General features: G+C 43.5%; 2 protein-coding genes across 3 annotated transcripts in view; one reads left to right on the forward strand and one right to left on the reverse strand.

The window, feature by feature from the left end:
* Window positions 1-8,698, forward strand: part of kirrel1b (kirre like nephrin family adhesion molecule 1b) — a 52,492-nt gene extending 43,794 nt beyond the window's left edge. Inside the window, exons 9-15 of one of the 2 annotated variants that reach the window (XM_086129413.1) lie at window positions 346-472; window positions 1,348-1,448; window positions 2,790-3,006; window positions 3,853-3,960; window positions 4,592-4,719; window positions 5,742-5,852; window positions 6,010-8,698. In XM_086129413.1, the coding sequence (XP_085985539.1) occupies window positions 346-472; window positions 1,348-1,448; window positions 2,790-3,006; window positions 3,853-3,960; window positions 4,592-4,719; window positions 5,742-5,852; window positions 6,010-6,603 (1,386 nt within the window). In that variant the 3' untranslated portion in view covers window positions 6,604-8,698. The remainder of the gene's footprint in view (window positions 1-345; window positions 473-1,347; window positions 1,449-2,789; window positions 3,007-3,852; window positions 3,961-4,591; window positions 4,720-5,741; window positions 5,853-6,009) is intronic. The other variant, XM_086129414.1, reaches the window with a different exon arrangement.
* Window positions 8,699-11,760: 3,062 nt separating this feature from the next.
* Window positions 11,761-16,157, reverse strand: LOC147194567 (kelch-like protein 10). Its single transcript, XM_086129331.1, has 5 exons — window positions 16,012-16,157; window positions 15,431-15,914; window positions 13,890-14,501; window positions 13,568-13,717; window positions 11,761-12,123 (listed from the first exon to the last, which is right to left on the reverse strand). The coding sequence occupies exons 1-5, from the start codon at window positions 16,155-16,157 to the stop codon at window positions 11,761-11,763; spliced, it is 1,755 nt and encodes a 584-aa protein (XP_085985457.1).
* Between the last annotated feature and the right edge of the window lie 1,112 nt (window positions 16,158-17,269).

The raw sequence follows: 17,269 nt of genomic DNA on the forward strand, positions 1-17,269 counted from the left end.
TGGGAAATTCTCCAGAAAGCCTTCGATTGGTGCAAAGAGTAGGGTTAAAAAAAAAAAAAAGGCAGACTTCATAAATGTTTGCTTAGTTGTAAAGTAGACACTTTGTATAAAGACTCTCCGTGTCTTAAATCTTTAATTCATGCCCAACAGTTTAAGAGAAAGCTCCAGGAGAAAAAAAGCTAATGGAGCCTGCTGAGTAAATCAACATGTTTTATAAATTAAATATGCTGCTCTCACTCGCCCTGTCTGGCTCAGCTTGACGCCTCTCAAGCAGATTCTGCTGTTTACTGGAGTCTGCGCTTGTGCACGTCTTTTGTTTGTGTGTCCACGGCTATGTGTGTGCAGGTGCTTAGTAACAATAACCAGCTGTACTTGAAGTCGGTGAGCCAGTCAGACGCCGGCCAGTACGTGTGCAAGGCCATCGTGCCGCGCATCGGCGTGGGTGAGACGGAAGTGATGCTCACAGTCAATGGTGAGTCGCCATCAACAAGTCCATGTAACACATGTAGTATTACTACCAAGTCACCTTTCCTCGTGACAAACTTACCCGTTGACTTAATAGACTGTTTGACTTCCGAGCTGCCTGCCTACTCACTTTCTTGTTTTACTGTTACCTACTTTTCCATCCACCTTTCTGCCTTCATGTCTTACCTATTTACTCATCAGCAAGTCTGACTTACGACCCACCTACCTTCTTATCTGCCTAACTATCTATAAATACAAATTTCAAGCTGAACTCAAAAGCACAACTTTTCTTTTTCTGTTGAAATGAATAGAATAGTCATTAAACCCCGCCCCCCAAAAAAAATCATAATAAAAAAATACCAATAAATGCTGCATGTTATAAAAATGGACAGTCATGATGGAACTGAATAAAATGGAACAATTTAAACAGTTTGGACCAGCCAGCATCTTCTTCTTCCATGGTCATCAGATGGCAATGTCATAGAGATGGAGTAATATTTATTCGATTTTTTTTTTCCCCAGTGGCTAACAAATGTATGCCTGTGAGTAATGTTATATTGTCTGTCTACTTGTGTTGCTTCAACTCAAAAAGACATTGATGCTATTGTTTTAGCCTGTCTATGGCATTTCTCATGTGTTAGTATTAAGACATCAAGTGTTTCATGTCAGCCAGAGTTATGAGCTTTTTTTTTAAACACACAATGAGTAATTAATCAAAATAATTTTTAAAAACGCCAAGCGACAAATCATAAAAGCCAAGTCACTCGTAACTTGAGGTACCCCGTACTTGCCTACGTATTTATCTTGACCAGCTATCAGGCCACCTAAACCTTTGTCCCTACCTATCTGCTGTTCACTTATGTTGTGTCTTGTCCCGGCCAGGCCCGCCCATAATCTCCAGCGATCCGGTCCAGTACGCCGTCCGTGGTGAGCGAGGCGAGATTAAGTGCTATATCGCCAGCACGCCCCCACCAGACAAGATCGTGAGTCCATCCGTCTCTCATTTATGCCTTTTTTAACCATAGTAAGACTAATTGACACAGATTACTGGCAAAAGAACACCCTCTTTTTTTTCTCTCGCAGCCTGGACTCATTGTGCATCAACCGTTTTTGTTTTTTTTCCTTCTTTGGCTTGAGTGTCGCATTCGCAACCCCTTGGATGCAGCATGAGTTTTCTTCTTTTTTCTTCAGCATGAGTTAACAGAAACCTGTTAACCCTATTTTTTTTCCTTCAAAGCACACTTGATGGAATGACACTCTAGCACAAAGTGATGGATTATTTCAAAGCTCGCATATGCAGGAACGTTTTCACCCTCCCCGCCTATTTAAAAAAAAAAAATGTGTTTAGCTGCACCTCTCAGCGGCAATTATCCAATTTTTGCTGCGCCGACATGACAGAAATCAGAGCTTTTAGGAGGCTTCAGAACCCCCAGCCCGGCCAGAGAGCTGTGAGCGTATAATGTGATACGACATCATAGTCGTGGCTTAATGCACAGACACATGGACTTATAAAAAATTTGTTCGCGTGTGTGTGCGTGTGTGTGTGCGCGTGTGTGTGCGTGCGTGCGTGCGTGCATTTGCCGCCAGATATTCCTAAATAAATCCATCTGTGTGCATATTCTTCTCCATAAAAGAGGGTAGATCTGCAGGAATTTATGCGGTGGAAGTGACTAGCACTAATGTAAGGCGAGACTAATCACATTTCACTTATACTTTAACCGTTGCAGTCTCAGTAAGGCGAGTTACAACGCATTTTAAGCTTGGGGGCGACCGGTCTTTTCCTGGACTTTGCTATCAATATGGCAGGCCTGCTTTCACATCTGACATTGGGCCAATGACATGTCAGTCGTTACTCCACCAAGGATGGATTTGCCACCTCACGATACGGTGCGATATAACGCAGTGGCGAACCGACGAGCTGAAATTAGAAAGCAAAGCAATACAATGCAATCACGACCTGATCAATATGAGCCGATTCACTACAATATCGATCTGACGCCTTAAAAATTCACTCCCAATTATGATGTGATGCCATATGATGAACATAATTCTGACGCAATGTGATTCACAAAGATTACGTCGTGATACAATACGATTCACTGCAATGTGATCCAATCATAATCCAACTTTATTCAATGACAATGTGATCCAGGTATAATGCTCATTTCCCAAAACTCGCTCAAATGATCGACACTTTTTTTTCAAGTCAGGCCATCACGTCGTAGTCAATTTGGATGGCACCTCACTGCTTTTTTTTCCCCCCTTCACATCCCTAATGGCGAGTTGACAAGGCTCATAAACCTTCCACGACATGCGTGTTGTAGGTGTGGGCATGGAAGGAGAACGTGTGGGAGAAGGAGAAAGGCACGTTGATGGAGCGCTACACAGTAGAGCAAAGCAAGCCGCCGTCGCAGGGCGGGGCCGTGCTCTCCACACTCACCATCAACAACGTCATGGAATCCGACTTCCACTCGCCATACAATTGCACTGCCTGGAACTCCTTCGGGCCCCGCACCATGATCATCACTCTGGAGGAAACCGGTACAGAAACACAACAAAAGGACATTAGTGCAGACGAATCCTGACTCGGGATAATATTTGGCAGAGGTCCACTTCCGTCATCAAAATGAACCCAAATGAATGTGGGCCCCAAATTAAGCGATGGGGCCAGTAGCATGATTTTGTGAGTCCCTCAATAATTCAAAATAAAATCCAAAATAATGGGAGCTCTGGATAAAGCTATGCGCTATCCTGTTAGTTCAAACCTGTTCAATTTCTACTGTTAAATCTCCTTGAGTCGAGTCATGGTATCACTTTAGTGGGGGTGGGGGGATATTACCTTTGTGCAACATCTGTTGGATTTATATATGTAAGTAAATTAAGTTGGGGTGACTCATGGTATCATCTGTGTGCAAAATCCATTGGATTTCCAAATTTTGGGTCGACCCGTGTAAAAATGTCATTTGTTGATTTGTTGAGGTTGACCCGTGGCATCAACTTAGTGGGAAACTTGTTGGCTTGAAATTACAGTTTGAATGAATGTGCAAAACTGTATTTAGTGTGCGTGCGTACGTGCGTGTGTTGACTACCAAACTGCAAAAGACTGAATTGGATTTCTATTTACGAAATCAGCTTTGTGGGTTGACCCATGGTGTCACCCGAGTGCAAAAACCAATTGGATGTCTACTTTGGTTTTTGGGTTGACCTTACTGCAACAGCCGTTGATTCAATTTGAAATCTTTTTGCAATTTCACCCATGATATGACCTTGGTGCAAAACGTATTGGGTTGTTGTCCCCCCCACATCCCCCGAGCAAAACCTGTTGATTTTCTATATTTCGCGAGTCTAGGCTGTCATTGTTTCGCTGCTTCTCGTGCCCCTTTTCAGACATCGTCCCAGTGGGCATCATCGCCGGAGGCACGGTGGGCTCGTCCATCCTTCTGCTCACGCTGCTGCTGGCTCTCGCCTTCTTCCTGTACCGCCAACGCAAAGGCAGTGAGTTTCTCGTCTCCGTCAATCAGCTTCTGCGACATATGCCGTCTGCTTTCGCGTTGTATTCAAATGAACCTCATGAATATTCATGCCAACGTGGCAAACAGCCTCCAAACGCCCACACGCCAACCTCTCATTATTTGTGAAATAATTGTGGATATGCCAGATATCCACAATTATAACCTTAAAATGGTGAACTTCCTGCATGATTTTCACACAACATCAAAATCCAGCCGGAGAATGCAATTTGCCCAAATCAAGTCAAAGTCAAGGTCATCTTTATTGTCAAATATGCTCTATGTACAACATACAGCACAGATGAAATTTCTTCCCCCTCAATCCTCAGTGCAAACATGCAGTGCATTAAAACACACCCAAATGCCGCACAATTAATTAAAAGGGAAGAAAAATAGAATGTGAGATGGGGGTTGGTGGGGAGCTGAATTGATAGGTGGGTCGACTTAAAAAAAAAAAAGTGGAAATTTTGAGAATGTGAAAAATACTTGCCAAGGCGTCCTGAATGAACTGAACAGTTCGAGCAATAAAATTTACCGGAGCATTTTCCTCGATTTTGTCTCCCAACTCTGGACAACTCTGTAAAGTGGATCCCGAAGTGCTTGTGTTGTCTTTCCAGGACATCGAGGAGTGACGCTGGGCAAAGCCGACATCAAAGTGGAGACGGTCAACAAGGAGGCGCACAGTCTGGAGGAGGAAGCGGCCACCGTCTCCACGGCCACGCGCATGGTCAAAGCGATGTACTCGGTGAGTCCACACGCACGTTAACCGGTTTCCACATCCACAACATGACACCCACAACACACCTGGGAAAACGGTGGGCCTTTTTTTGTCAAATGTTGTTGGGTTTTTTTAAAGCAGACAGATGGGACAGTTCATTTTTAGTCGAGGTAGGAAAAGAACATGGAATATCTAAATTTGTATGTCAAATATTATACGAATGAAAAAATAATTCAGCCTCATATTTTAATATTTTTTGTTATAATATACAACAAATCATTTAACCAATTATGTGATGAGAAATCATTACAAACATATGTAAATGTGTCAAATAGTTGAATCAAACACAATGATTCTGACATGTTTTAATGTATAAATGAGTTAATTGTTTTACATATGGTTGATTAGCATTAAATGAATGAATACATGTCAAATGTGTAAAATGGCGCATCTGATTAACAAGTCAGTTGTTTCATATCTAAGATTTTTTATTTTACTTCTATTTTTGGACTCAATTAACAATAGTCAATTCATTAATTCCATCTCATTATTTTATTGGCAGTTAAATGATAACGAATCAGAATACAAATTTGTTGAATACGTTGTTAAAAATGTACTTAGTATTATTTACAATGAAATGATTTGTTTAATGAGACGATGAAACAAAATATTTTTTATGTATATCATTCATAATAGTAGATTCTCCTTTTGGGTTTTATTATAATAATAATAATAATACATTTTATTTATAAGCGCCTTTCAAGACACCCAAGGACACTTTACAAAACAAAAAACACAAAACAATACTATAAATAATATTATTTATAATTAAGAGAATCTGGAAAGCATTACATGCATACGCAAAAGTATTCACTTAACGAAACACATTGAAATGATTCTTCATCAGTCAGTCGGGCAAGAATCGAATGAGCTAAATGAATAAAAGTTGCAACTCTGTTCTCCTCCCTGTCTTCCTCCTCTCTGGACGTCCGCCCCTCCTTCTCTCTCTCCCTCCGTCCGTCTGTGTGTTTTGTCGTTTGACGGTTTAGTTTCTGCCCTCTGTCTCCCTCTCTCCCTCCACTCAGCCCTTCAAAGACGACATGGACCTCAAGCAGGATGTGCGCAGCGAGAGCGACACGCGTGACGACTACGAACTCAAGGTAGCGCATGGGCTTAGAGTTTCAAGTTAGGGTGTCATACGATGGTTTCCGTTTCAGGTTCGGCTTGGGGATTAGGTTTAGGGTGTTAGAAACGCTGGTCTGGGTTCCAGGTCTTGAATTAGTTTCACGAGGCCGTTACTTGTGTTTGCGATTTCAGGATCCAACAAATGGCTACTACAACGTGCGAGCGACCACCCACGACGAGGCTCGCCCTCAGTCCCGCGCCGTCCACTACCAGGGAGACTTCCGCTCTCCCAACGCCAACAGCGCGACAGGCGGCGCCACCGTTTCCGCAGCCCCGCCCTCCGCCCCCAGCGGCGCGGTCCCCCCCAGCGGAGTACCGGGCTCCCGGGCCGGTTGCTATGACCCGCGCCCACCTTCCCGCATCTCGCACTCCACCTACGCCCAGTTCAGCACGCTCTCCCGGGCGGCGGCCGCTGCCCAGCAGGCGGCATCCAACCCACCGGGGGACTACCCGGGGGACTGCGGGCCGCTGGACGGCACCACCCAACTTGCCTACGACAGCTACGGGTACCCCTCGCAGTACCACGGCTATCGCGTGGCCTTCGCGCCGCCTGCGGAGGAGGGGCCGGCCTACGAGATGTACCCCACCGGACCAGGGAGCGGACCTGGGCAGCACAGCCCCGAAGCGGGGCTGGGAAAGTACGACACAGCTACCCGCTTTTCGTACTCGTCGCCCCCTTCTGACCACTCGCAGAGACACACGCAGAGGATGCAGACTCATGTGTGAAAGCAAAACCACATGCATTGGCGTTAGCAATATGCATGCTAATTGGCACGAACTACAATCAACAAAGAAGAGCAGCACTTCTGACTGATCAGCCACCACTTTGGGGTTACCAGAACCGGAAATTGTATCCCGTTAAAAATATGTTATACAATAAAACCCCGTTAGCGCCCCACCTTCCAAAACAATGGTTTTCCAATTCAAATTAAATTCAATGGCCATGATAGGACACATGAAAAAATCTGAAGGACTAAAGTCCGAAATGGAAGAAGAAGGCATCCTTGTGAGGATGAAGCGGATCAGAAAATGGATGTAATTACAGTAGTTATTTTCAGGCAAATCCGGTGCAACTTCAGCTAGCCACCCTGGTTGGGAATTATTCACGACCAATCGATGGATGCAGGTATCTAAAGTTGGTATTTCAGTTAGTGGCGAATGCTTGCGAACTCGGGAGACCAAAGTCTTGCTGAAGCTTTCATCAGTGCGATGTCTTGTCAAGACTAATTGGACGTTGCGTATAGACGGCTCCACAAAGTAGCCGAGATGTATCTGCGATGTCTCCAGCAGGTCTTGGCGATTTCGCAGACCTGCCGCAGATGTAGAAAAAGTCTCCAAAAAGCTCTCCGAAAGCAATTGAACATGTTTGAATTTACCACGACTGCCTGGCGACCCGACTAGTCTCCAGGATACGTCTCGGAGACTTGAGTCTCACCAGGTCACCATCTTGTGTCCGGGCCAGTCAGATAGGCCCGTTAGATGATTGGCCGACACTAAAGGCCCTATTTTCATACACAAGCGCTCGTGCTATTGGCCTAAACATGGGCCGTTTTTATTTTCATGCTGTGTCAAGTCTAGTTCACCATGTTGGGGACCTCCCTGCGCTTCTCTGGGCGTTCCGGCGGACGGAGCTGGTGTGCCTCCGTCACACCTCACAATTTGGTGGCAGAAAGTAGACTGTGCTGTAAAAACGAGTACATCTTCATTTTTGTGCCAGGGCAAGTCTTAACAGGTTTGTGAATTTGGTCGACCCCCGCTATGCCTCAATGGGCCTTCTGGCTTATTTGATTGCATGCCCACGGCGCATCCGGCAAATTTGGTGACCCAAAATCGGACTGCATTTTACATTTGCAAAAACTTGCCTGGAGATGGCTGTGTTGGCTCCCACAACGGCGCAAACGCCGTCTTCTCACTAGTTTGGCAAAATACCAAGAGAACGTTCTACTCCACCCATGCGCTGGTCAGTTTTTACGCTCTTGCTGTGTAACGTGGGAATCCACTTTGAACCATTTGCCATGAAAAAAAATGGTTGTCTTTATCGCGGAATTCCTTGCTTTTATGTGGACATTTTGTACAAAAACAAAGCGACATAACTTTCCATGCACCGCAACAACATGGCAGCTTGTTGAAAAAACACAAACCAGTGTGGGGAGTCTCTCTTCCAGGAGTAGGTAGCAATGCGTCGCGCAAATTTTCTACACTCATGACGCGTTTCGACGTCGGCGTTTTAGTCCGTTTGATGACTTTCAGTTTGTTTAAAAAAAGAAAAGAAAAATACCTCCGCAACCCTGGATCCTCAAGTGTCAAAATGTGTGTGTTTCTTGTCACTTGCACAGTAGAATATAGTTTTTTTCCCCCTCCATATTTATACTAAAACAGAGGATGGGGGGAACTGCAAAAAAGAACATTTATTGTATTTTTATTTTAAAAAAGAAAAATGTGGACCAAAGGTTCAAAATTTTGTGTGGGGTGGACACTGTTGGATTTTTACAACGGAACATTTTCGCCAAGGAAGGACGATGTTTATGCAGCAAAGAGAATAAATGCGGGTGGGGGTTTTTTGTTCTTTTTTGGTGGTGGTTTGTTTTTTGAAGCAGAGTCCCTCAGACCACCAGTCCTCCGTGACTGGAATGCCTTTTTTGACGATTGGACAGCAGGCTGGCTTTCGACAGTGGAGTCTTAACATATCAAGGTGAAGCTGCAGAGGCTTCCGTGGAGCTCATTTTGCTGTTGTAAACCAGTCAGCAACATGCCAACAACATGTAAATGACACAACATGTAAACATACATGTAATGCTTCCTCAATGCAGCAAAAACACAATGGTGGTGTGTTGTTTTTTTATGGTCTTTAATCTTTGCTGTATGTGACTGGCTTTTAGTGTTTATTGCTGGTGTCCCATATATACTATATTGATTTTTTTTTTTTCCTGAGCCTTACCCTAAAAAGTGCAGACTGGCCAATCAAAATTCAGCACAGAATAGCAGTCTGGTGTTAAATCAATTTTTCATTTGTTTCGAGGGTTTGGATATTTTTTGTTCCTTTTGGTGTCCTGTTAAAATTAAAAAAATAAATCGTAGCATTTCAAATTGGGGTTCTAAATCAGGATTTCAAGACAGGAAATTGGAATTTCAAGATCAAGTTCGGGTTTCAAGTAGGATGGGTTCCAGCTTAGGTTAGGGTTACGAAACTGATGGTTTCAATATAGGGTAAACGTTTCAAGTTAACTTTAAAATTAGGCTTTCAAGAGAGGGTCAGTGGTCCAAAGTAGGGTGCCAAGGCAGGGTTGGGATTTAAAATTACCGTTCCATGCTAGGGTTGAGGTTAAAAATAAGAGTGGCTAGGTTTTGAAATTACAGTAGTCTCAAATTACAATTCCGAATTGGGCTTTGTAGTGTTAGGGTTTCCAATGAGAACTGAAAGGAGAAATTTCCCCCGTTAAATTTTCCTGTTTGTCCTTCTGAATGGCATTCAGAACTTTTAATTATCAGCACTTTGACACTGTCATCTCCTCTTGGGAAATGTCAAACGAATACCCCTCTTGCTATATGGTGATTTATATATTTTAATGTTCTTTCATGAGAACAAGCGCGCTGCAAAGTGGGGCTGAATGAGAATGAGGACTCGCTGAGCCACCAGTGGCTCCATCCGCTCACGTACTTGACGTCTGCTGCCAAAGCACTGCAAGGAGCTCGACTGCTCACTATGCACGTGCGACTTTAAACGCAGCTTGAAACCTCTCAGAACAGCTGAAAGGATGAAAAATTACTCATCGGCAAATTGTTACATTTTTTTTAATCAGAGATGCAAGTAAACTTTTCTAGATTTGTTTTGCAAATCTGCCCTCGTTTTCTCTAGCACGTCAACTGTTTATAATAATAACATAATACTATTCAAGATGATATGTAACTTCCAGTGGATTTTTTTTCTGAAACGTATCTAATAAATTACAACACATGGTAAAAATTCATACTGTCAAACTAAAAAATAATGAAAAAAAGAATCTGATGTGCTAAAAAAAATGTTTTAAATCGGCGTCAAGGACATACAAAGCCAAATTACAAGAGTCACTGGAGTAGTGACTTGCTAACTTGACTCACTGGACTATCTTGTGTTTTTTTTTTTTTTTTTGGTTGTAACAAAATTGACAGTTAAGATCGTATCATCTCCATGCTCCAGTCTTGACTTTTCCTGACACAACATATTGTGCCATGTAAGATCACGTTTGTCTTTTACTTTTATATATATTTAAAAGGTTAAAACAAAACGATTGTTTTATCCATGTGTCAAATTGTAATTGTAAGTTATTTTTTCACACAATTCCAGAAAATAAAACTTTCATACAAAAAAGCAAACTTGTAATCATAATCAGTTACATAAGATAAGAAACCCTTTATTTTTCTCACAATGCGAGTTGATTTATTTAGTTTCAGTTGAATTTTTTTCTAGGTAACTGGCCATTTAAATGGGACATCAATTTTTGGGCGGCTAAAACTAGAAATATGAGGCAAAAGAATTGAAAAACTTTTTTTTAAGGTTACATTTAGGTATTAAAAAATTAGGAACCTGGATCGTTTTGTCTATTTCGTGTTAATTTCTGGGTCTTCCTCGTTTCAAACCCTCCCCCAACAACACTCACACCATTTTCCCCTCATTTCTCTTCTGATCACTTTGTTTTTCGTCTTTTCCACAGACATCACCTTTAGTCCTCATTTTTCTCTTCGCGTCTCCCCTTGTTGCCGGGAGATGAGAAATGAAAAGATTAAGAGTGCAGCTGGCCATCTTTACTTAGCGCCACGTCGCTGATGTACTGCTTTCTCCTCCTGGCTCAGGAGTAATGTCGGAAATAACCTTCACAGCTCCACTTCTCCTCCTCTTCCTCCCATTCTTCTCCATTTTTATTCCCCCCTTCGCATCTCAAGCAGTCGTCGGGCGGATTATGGCCCCTCTCATGCCTAGCACCGCTTAAGATATATGATCATATTAGTGCAAAATGATGTCATGCAATTCAATACGTTTGTCCTTCGCGCACCCTCTGAAGTACCTATCCCCCACCCCGCAAACCCACACCCGTGCACCCCCGCCCCCTCTACCCTCGCAGATGATGTCACAGTCTTTAATGTGTGGGAGGCGAATGAGATGCGCGCCCCCCCCCCCCCCCCCCCCAGTTCTCAGGGTGTAAATGGGAGGCTGCCGCCATCTTGTGAGAAGAGAACGTATAAAAACTGAGTGGAAAAATGAGATGGAAATTTGATCGCTACTGGCGGCTGAAGTGTTTCTCGCAGATTGGCATGCCAAGTATGTCGAAGAGTAATCGGGGGAATGTAAAAAATTACACAAAACGTGGGGTGACCACATGTCCCGGGTTAACTGTTCAAGAGCATTTAAACACCGTCAAAGAGGAAAATACACAATGTGGGCTGCAGAAGAGTTGCTTGCATGATAAGTTAGCATACACGGTCATCGTGTTTAGCTGTAAGCACTCAAACACTAAGGAGCTTTTTTTCCCTAAGGATGTGGAACAGCCGCCAAAAGAGAATATTGTTAAGTAAGTGTCCTTTTGTCCTCCTGGTATAATGAGAAACGGGTGAGCTCTGTGGGAGTGTTGAGGCAGGAAACAGGAAACTATATTGGTTCAGCAGAGGCAGAAGAGTTGCTAACCGCAAAGCTAAAATAAAATGGCAAGCAATGCTATCAACTTTTTTGTTTACTCTGGCCCTTTATAGAGATGAATTGTTACACCGTGGAAGTTTTTTGGTGAATATAAACACGAGGAAAGCAGAGGAGTTACTCGTGTAAAAGCTAGCTAACTTAGCATATACCATAATTATGCTTGTCATTTCCTCTGGTGGACTTTTTTATTTCGTTCCTTTCCATGTCATTGTTCAAAAGTCGTCTTCCATTTCCAGGGCCACTTCCTCCAATTGAAGCCACGGCAGTTCACTTCGCAGTGTGACAAAATGGCCGACGTTCGCCAAACCAGACACAACACAGCAACTGAGTGCGCTCCGAGAGACGGCCATGTCACAGGCAGGGAACCACGTGGCTGCGTGGGCATCATAGTACTCCACCATGTTGGTGGCCGACACACCCGTATTGCCCCCAGCCACGAAGAGGCGGTCTTCTAGTACCTGGATCCCAAAGTTGCTGCGTGGACACTGCATGGAAGGTAAGAGCATCCAAGCGTCCGTGTTGGGGTCATAGGCCTCTACGCTACACAGGCGCATATCGCCGTCAAAACCACCGATCTTAAGAAGGAAGAAGAGAGTTAAAAGTCAGATCATGCCCTAACCTGAACCTTAACCGGAATAACCAAACATAACCACCCTATTGATTGACTAACTTAGGCCTGGTACACGCATGAGAATTTCTTAATTCTGTAATCAGACCGAACGTGAGCTGAGCATTTCTGGCAGCGCGTTTCCATATATAGTGCAGTTAACACGGTTGCATGCAGGCCAGCGTGGATGAAGTGTTTGAGGTGAAAATTTTGGTTCTTCACCCATTTCATTTACATATGTGGACTTTTTGTGGCGTTGTCACCGACAGACAATTTCCGTCAAGAATGTATTCAAAAGCAACAGCAGAAGCGCAAATAGCATGATGAAATAAAAACAATATCTGTGGGACAGAGAGGTATACAGCACAGCCAGCTTCCAATTGCAGCCGGGACCGAGCCAAAAAGGAGCAGGCTTGGAAAATGAGGAGCGGGGAAGTTGGCATATCTGCTAAATAGATTTACTTATTTACAGCTGTTGAAACTGTCAAGCATGATTACATTTAGCAGCCAAAGTACTAGCACTACCACCGCATACCAGATTGACCACCAAGATTCAAACTTCTACCCTCCTCCTCCCCGCTCGAAGCAACCCCTATATAGTTGGCCTGCGAACAAAATCATGCGACACACATGGGGTGAAGCAATATTTTGTGTTTGGTCTGAGCTTAACATTCGATATTGTTAATCTGTTACAGACCCAATTTGTGAACAAGAAAAATCTAGCATTTAACAGTTTTTATCGTGCTGTGTGTAGTATGCTCCAACGGTTCCACCACCAAGCTAGAATCTAGTCCTGCGAGACAGAAGCATTTTTGCGATCAAACATGTTTTAACAAAAACAAAGACGATACTGCAACAACCGCAAAAAAAACAGTAACTGCAATATGGGAAGAAAAACCCCAAAAGGAGGGAATGATGATGTTCTTGGGACTATTTTTCTTGAGAAAACATTCTGGAGACCATGAAAGTGGACTATATACTGTAATTCTACAGCTCTGGGAGCTGCCCCTCCACTGAGTCCACCAGACTTCAATGTTTCAGGGAGAACATGGTAAGGCATTTTGTTATTATTTTCGGCCACTTATTGAACGTATAAAGTCCGAGTCGAGAGTTGTTGGCTTTACCCGCTAGGAAGACATTTGGTTGTAAATATTGAATGTTTCATATTTATGATTGTCTGCAACAATCTGTTTGACCTCATTATCTGCACCTTAACCAACCTTAACACACCTCAGACCAAAGGATAATCTTGTTGGATAATCTTGTAAAACATAAAATAGTCTGCCATTTGACATCCGAAAAAAATCAAGACCTCCTTGTCCCTATGTGTATACCAGGCCTTATACTATCATACCAGTCCTAAAATGGATGACCCAAACCCTTAACATGCTAACTCAGTGTATTGCACGTACTGCATAAATGTGGTTGGCATACGCAATGACTCCAGTGCCACTGCGACAGCAGTTCATTGGGACGATCATGGTCCACTGGTTGGTCTCTGGGTTGTAATACTCCGCCGTTCGCAAGGGCTCATTTCCGTTAAAACCACCGCATACGTAAACCTGGAACCCAAAGTTGGACTGACTGGTAAATTGAAGGCAGGATATACAGAAAATGATCTCCATCCTAATCCTAATAAATTATAACTATGAGAAAAACTCATTTTAGTAAGTGAAATGCCCTTCAATTTTAGATCTTAGATGTTTTTGAAGTGTACCTTTTATCACCACCTACCTTGTTGTTGAGGGTGGTGCAGCTAGCGTCGCTCCTGTGCTCATGCATACTGGCGATAAGAGTCCACTGGTTTGTCCCGGGCATGTAGTACTCTGCGTTTTTTAGTCTTATGCGACCGTCCACGCCCCCAATGGCATATACGCGCCCGTTTAGCACCGTGACGCTCACGGAGCACCGGCGAAAATGCATGGGCGCTACCTGGTGCCAGGTGCGAGTGTTCACATCAAAGCGCCGAACAGTGTTGTAATGCCTCCGGCCGTCAAATCCGCCCACGCAGTAGACAGAGTTGCCCAGGAATGCAGTGCCAAAGTAAGCATGTGGATGCTCCATGTTGTCGACCAAGTCCGCCCAGGTGTTGGCATGCACATCATACGCCTCGATGAGGTGCGTCGGGTTGGGGCCGCTGAAGCCACCAATGGCAAGCAGGATGGCGGAAGGCAGGCGAGGACGAGCCACCAGGTTGCGATAGCCGCACACAGAGTTTGTGTTCATGTGGCACATGACGCGAGTAGCCAATGCAACTATGTCCAGGCACTTCCTGCTGTTCTGGATCAGATGATTGGTCAGCACCTTGATTGCGATGAACTCTACGCTTGTCAGTGCGAGACGGACCTACACAGTGCAAATTAGAATCGGGTTGGAGGCAAGGTGGGTTCTAGGAACTGTGATCAGACATCCAGTTTCCATGACACCGAACCACAAAATCTGCACGATCACCCTGGACTCTAAATAAGGTATAGCACTCCATGTGCTATCAATGGAGTGCTTTGGGAATACCAAATTTGAGAGACATAATTCCCTCCAACCCCACCCTCGATCTTGCTCCTTATGGTACCCTACCCCTAATTTGTAAGTCAAATCCACCCCAATCCTGACACCTATAATTTACCTCAAACGTAATTTATTACCAAACCATAATCCTACCCGAAACCTCAACACTCGGCCTACTCCTAAATCCAACCCTACTTCTAAATCCAACCCAAACGTAAACTCCTTACTCCAACTCAAAAGCCATGCCTAATGTATTGCCTCATCCAACTCTATCCTAAATTTGATATCTCATACTGTCCTCCTGTCGCTAATCATAATCCCACTCTAATTCTTACTCTAATTTATCCTTTTCCCCAAATGACCTCTGAACCCTAGAATCAAACTTATCCTAATTTCTAGTGTTGAACCCACCTGAAAGTCAAATCCTAAACCTACTCCGAGTTACATTTTATCATAACCCGTAACTATTACCTTAATGCTGTCACCCCTGAAACCGAGCTACAGCTAGTCTCTTTTAATGCCTCACCCTTATGCTACCCTATTAACACCTAACCATAGCCTACCCTTTACCCTATCCCCTATACCTGCACAAAATCCCACACTAACCCTCCCCAACTAACTCCTAACCTTAAACTAACTCTTACCCTGCCCTTCCTTTATCCTCAAGACCCAACTCCTTGCCTAACCCTTTACTCAAATCCTAACCCAAAACATTACAGATCCTGTACTGCGGATATGAAATCCAGTTGCCCAAGTGCTTGTTGACTTACTTTGGCCAGCAGCACCGCCATGTTGTCGCCTCGCTCCCAAGGTGCATGTGCAATCCAGTGCAAAATGGCCTCATACACAGTATTTTCCGTTTTTACCATAAGGTCATCCCGGTCCAGGATATCGCATAAGTCCTGTACGGAGAGTTGCTGCAACTCATTTGAACTCGCAACATCGTCAAAGTGGTAGAGGATATACTGGAAGGCATTTCGCTGTAGATCCGGGGTGTAGCAGTTCCGCGTGAACTGCCAGATGCCAATGCAGTTTCCTGGACAGAGCTGTTCCGTTAGAAACGCGCAGCAGGTTTGGACGATGCCAATTATGTTGAACCGGTCTGCAGCCAGCAACAAATCCTTGACATTGTCCTTTGTCACCAACACGGAGCCGGCATATGCAAAATCAACAAATAGTTGCATTAACTGAGCCGTCAGACCATGTATGACGTAGACCCTCTGGTCTGAAGTTGACCATCGTAGAAAGAGGGCTCTGAAAATTCGGAATACAGAGATAGAATTCATAATTTATTCAGTTTTCCTCTCGAAAATGTGCATCTTAGGTTGTTACCTAGGAATTGTCAACTCACCTGAAGTAGTGGCTGCACTTGCAAAGAATAATTTTGTGGATGTGAAATTCAGCATTGTCAACCCTGATGACCGCATCGCTAAGTTTCCTTGTTCGACTTAGTTCGTCATTGACAGACCTGTATGAATATTTACCATCGTAACTCATCTTGATTGTTTTGCCATCTCTGAACACCCGTTGGGCTTTTACTCGTGAAATATCTCAGTGGGGAATATTAACACAGGGCGAGATGTTACAATTACATCATGGTGGCGTTCTATGTCAAAAGCCAACCTCGTCATCAGTAGTTACATCATTGGCATCATTAAAGCAACAGCACTTTGGATTGAAAGAAAACATCACTGTTCATTTTTGTCCTCCGCTGCCTAAAATATGTCACACATTTTTGACTGGAACAGAAAGGCTAACTTACTCTGAGTCTATCCTGGCAAATTTGGGGATGATGGAAGACTACACCCTGGATATCATATGGCCATTGATCGCACAAAAGCCAACTCTCTTTGTTTGAACTCTCTTGCCTTCATAGAAGAGCCATCGGCATTTATGGGACGAATAGATCTAAATTCAAAGCAGGTGGTGAACATGATCCTCAGATTAGGCTTGAAGATGCACCTAATAGCATGCTAAACATATTAAATCATAAAGGCTTTTTTTTTTTTTTTAAGAAAAGGTGTTTCTTGCTCGTTTCAAGGTTCTTGACCTTGTTTGAATTTTTTTTTCCCCCAACTCGTCAACCTCCATCCACCATAGTGATTCTGCAGTCACCCCACTGTGCATCGCAAGGTGTTGCCTTTCTGCCTGAAACTTAGTCTTAACCATCAAATCTAATGAAGTTGATTGACCCTTGCAAATGAATGGAGTGAGGCATTTTCTGGTCCAACCGCATTCTAATTCAGGAGTGCTTTGACTTGCCAAACCACATAGTAATAGAAAACATTGAATCTCCACCTTGTCTTATATGTATGATTTTAGAAGAATATTTTTTTGAGTTCTACAGACAGCATGCAAGGGTCATTGTGTTTTTGAATATTGTGGTCACATGAAAGTATTCAATTAAATTGACCGGTACTTGAAATAAATAGGTTGGATTAGACATCCAGTCACTTTTTTCTTGGAAATGTTTGAATGTGGAATGGAAAAAAAATGGCACGTTTCATAAATGAGCAGAACATTTTAATGTTGGAATGGTTTGAATCGGGTGAAGGAAGTGGAAGTTTTGCAATGACAAATGCTGGTCAGAATTCACAAATTGAAAATGT

Source organism: Hippocampus guttulatus, chromosome 14 (genome assembly GCF_054856545.1).
Source record: "Hippocampus guttulatus isolate MCC_2025c chromosome 14, RoL_Hgut_1.0, whole genome shotgun sequence".
Lineage (NCBI taxonomy): Eukaryota > Metazoa > Chordata > Actinopteri > Syngnathiformes > Syngnathidae > Hippocampus > Hippocampus guttulatus.

What these genes read in the sequence shown, in the direction of transcription:
- LOC147194567 (XM_086129331.1), bottom strand. Translation starts at nt 16,157, where the DNA reads ATGAGTTACGATGGTAAATATTCATACAGGTCTGTCAATGACGAACTA. An exon ending in AAGTGCAGCCACTACTTCAG is followed by an intron (nt 15,915 to 16,011) that starts GTGAGTTGACAA and finishes CCGAATTTTCAG; the next exon opens with AGCCCTCTTTCTACGATGGT. An exon ending in TGGCGGTGCTGCTGGCCAAA is followed by an intron (nt 14,502 to 15,430) that starts GTAAGTCAACAA and finishes TGCACTGTGTAG; the next exon opens with GTCCGTCTCGCACTGACAAG.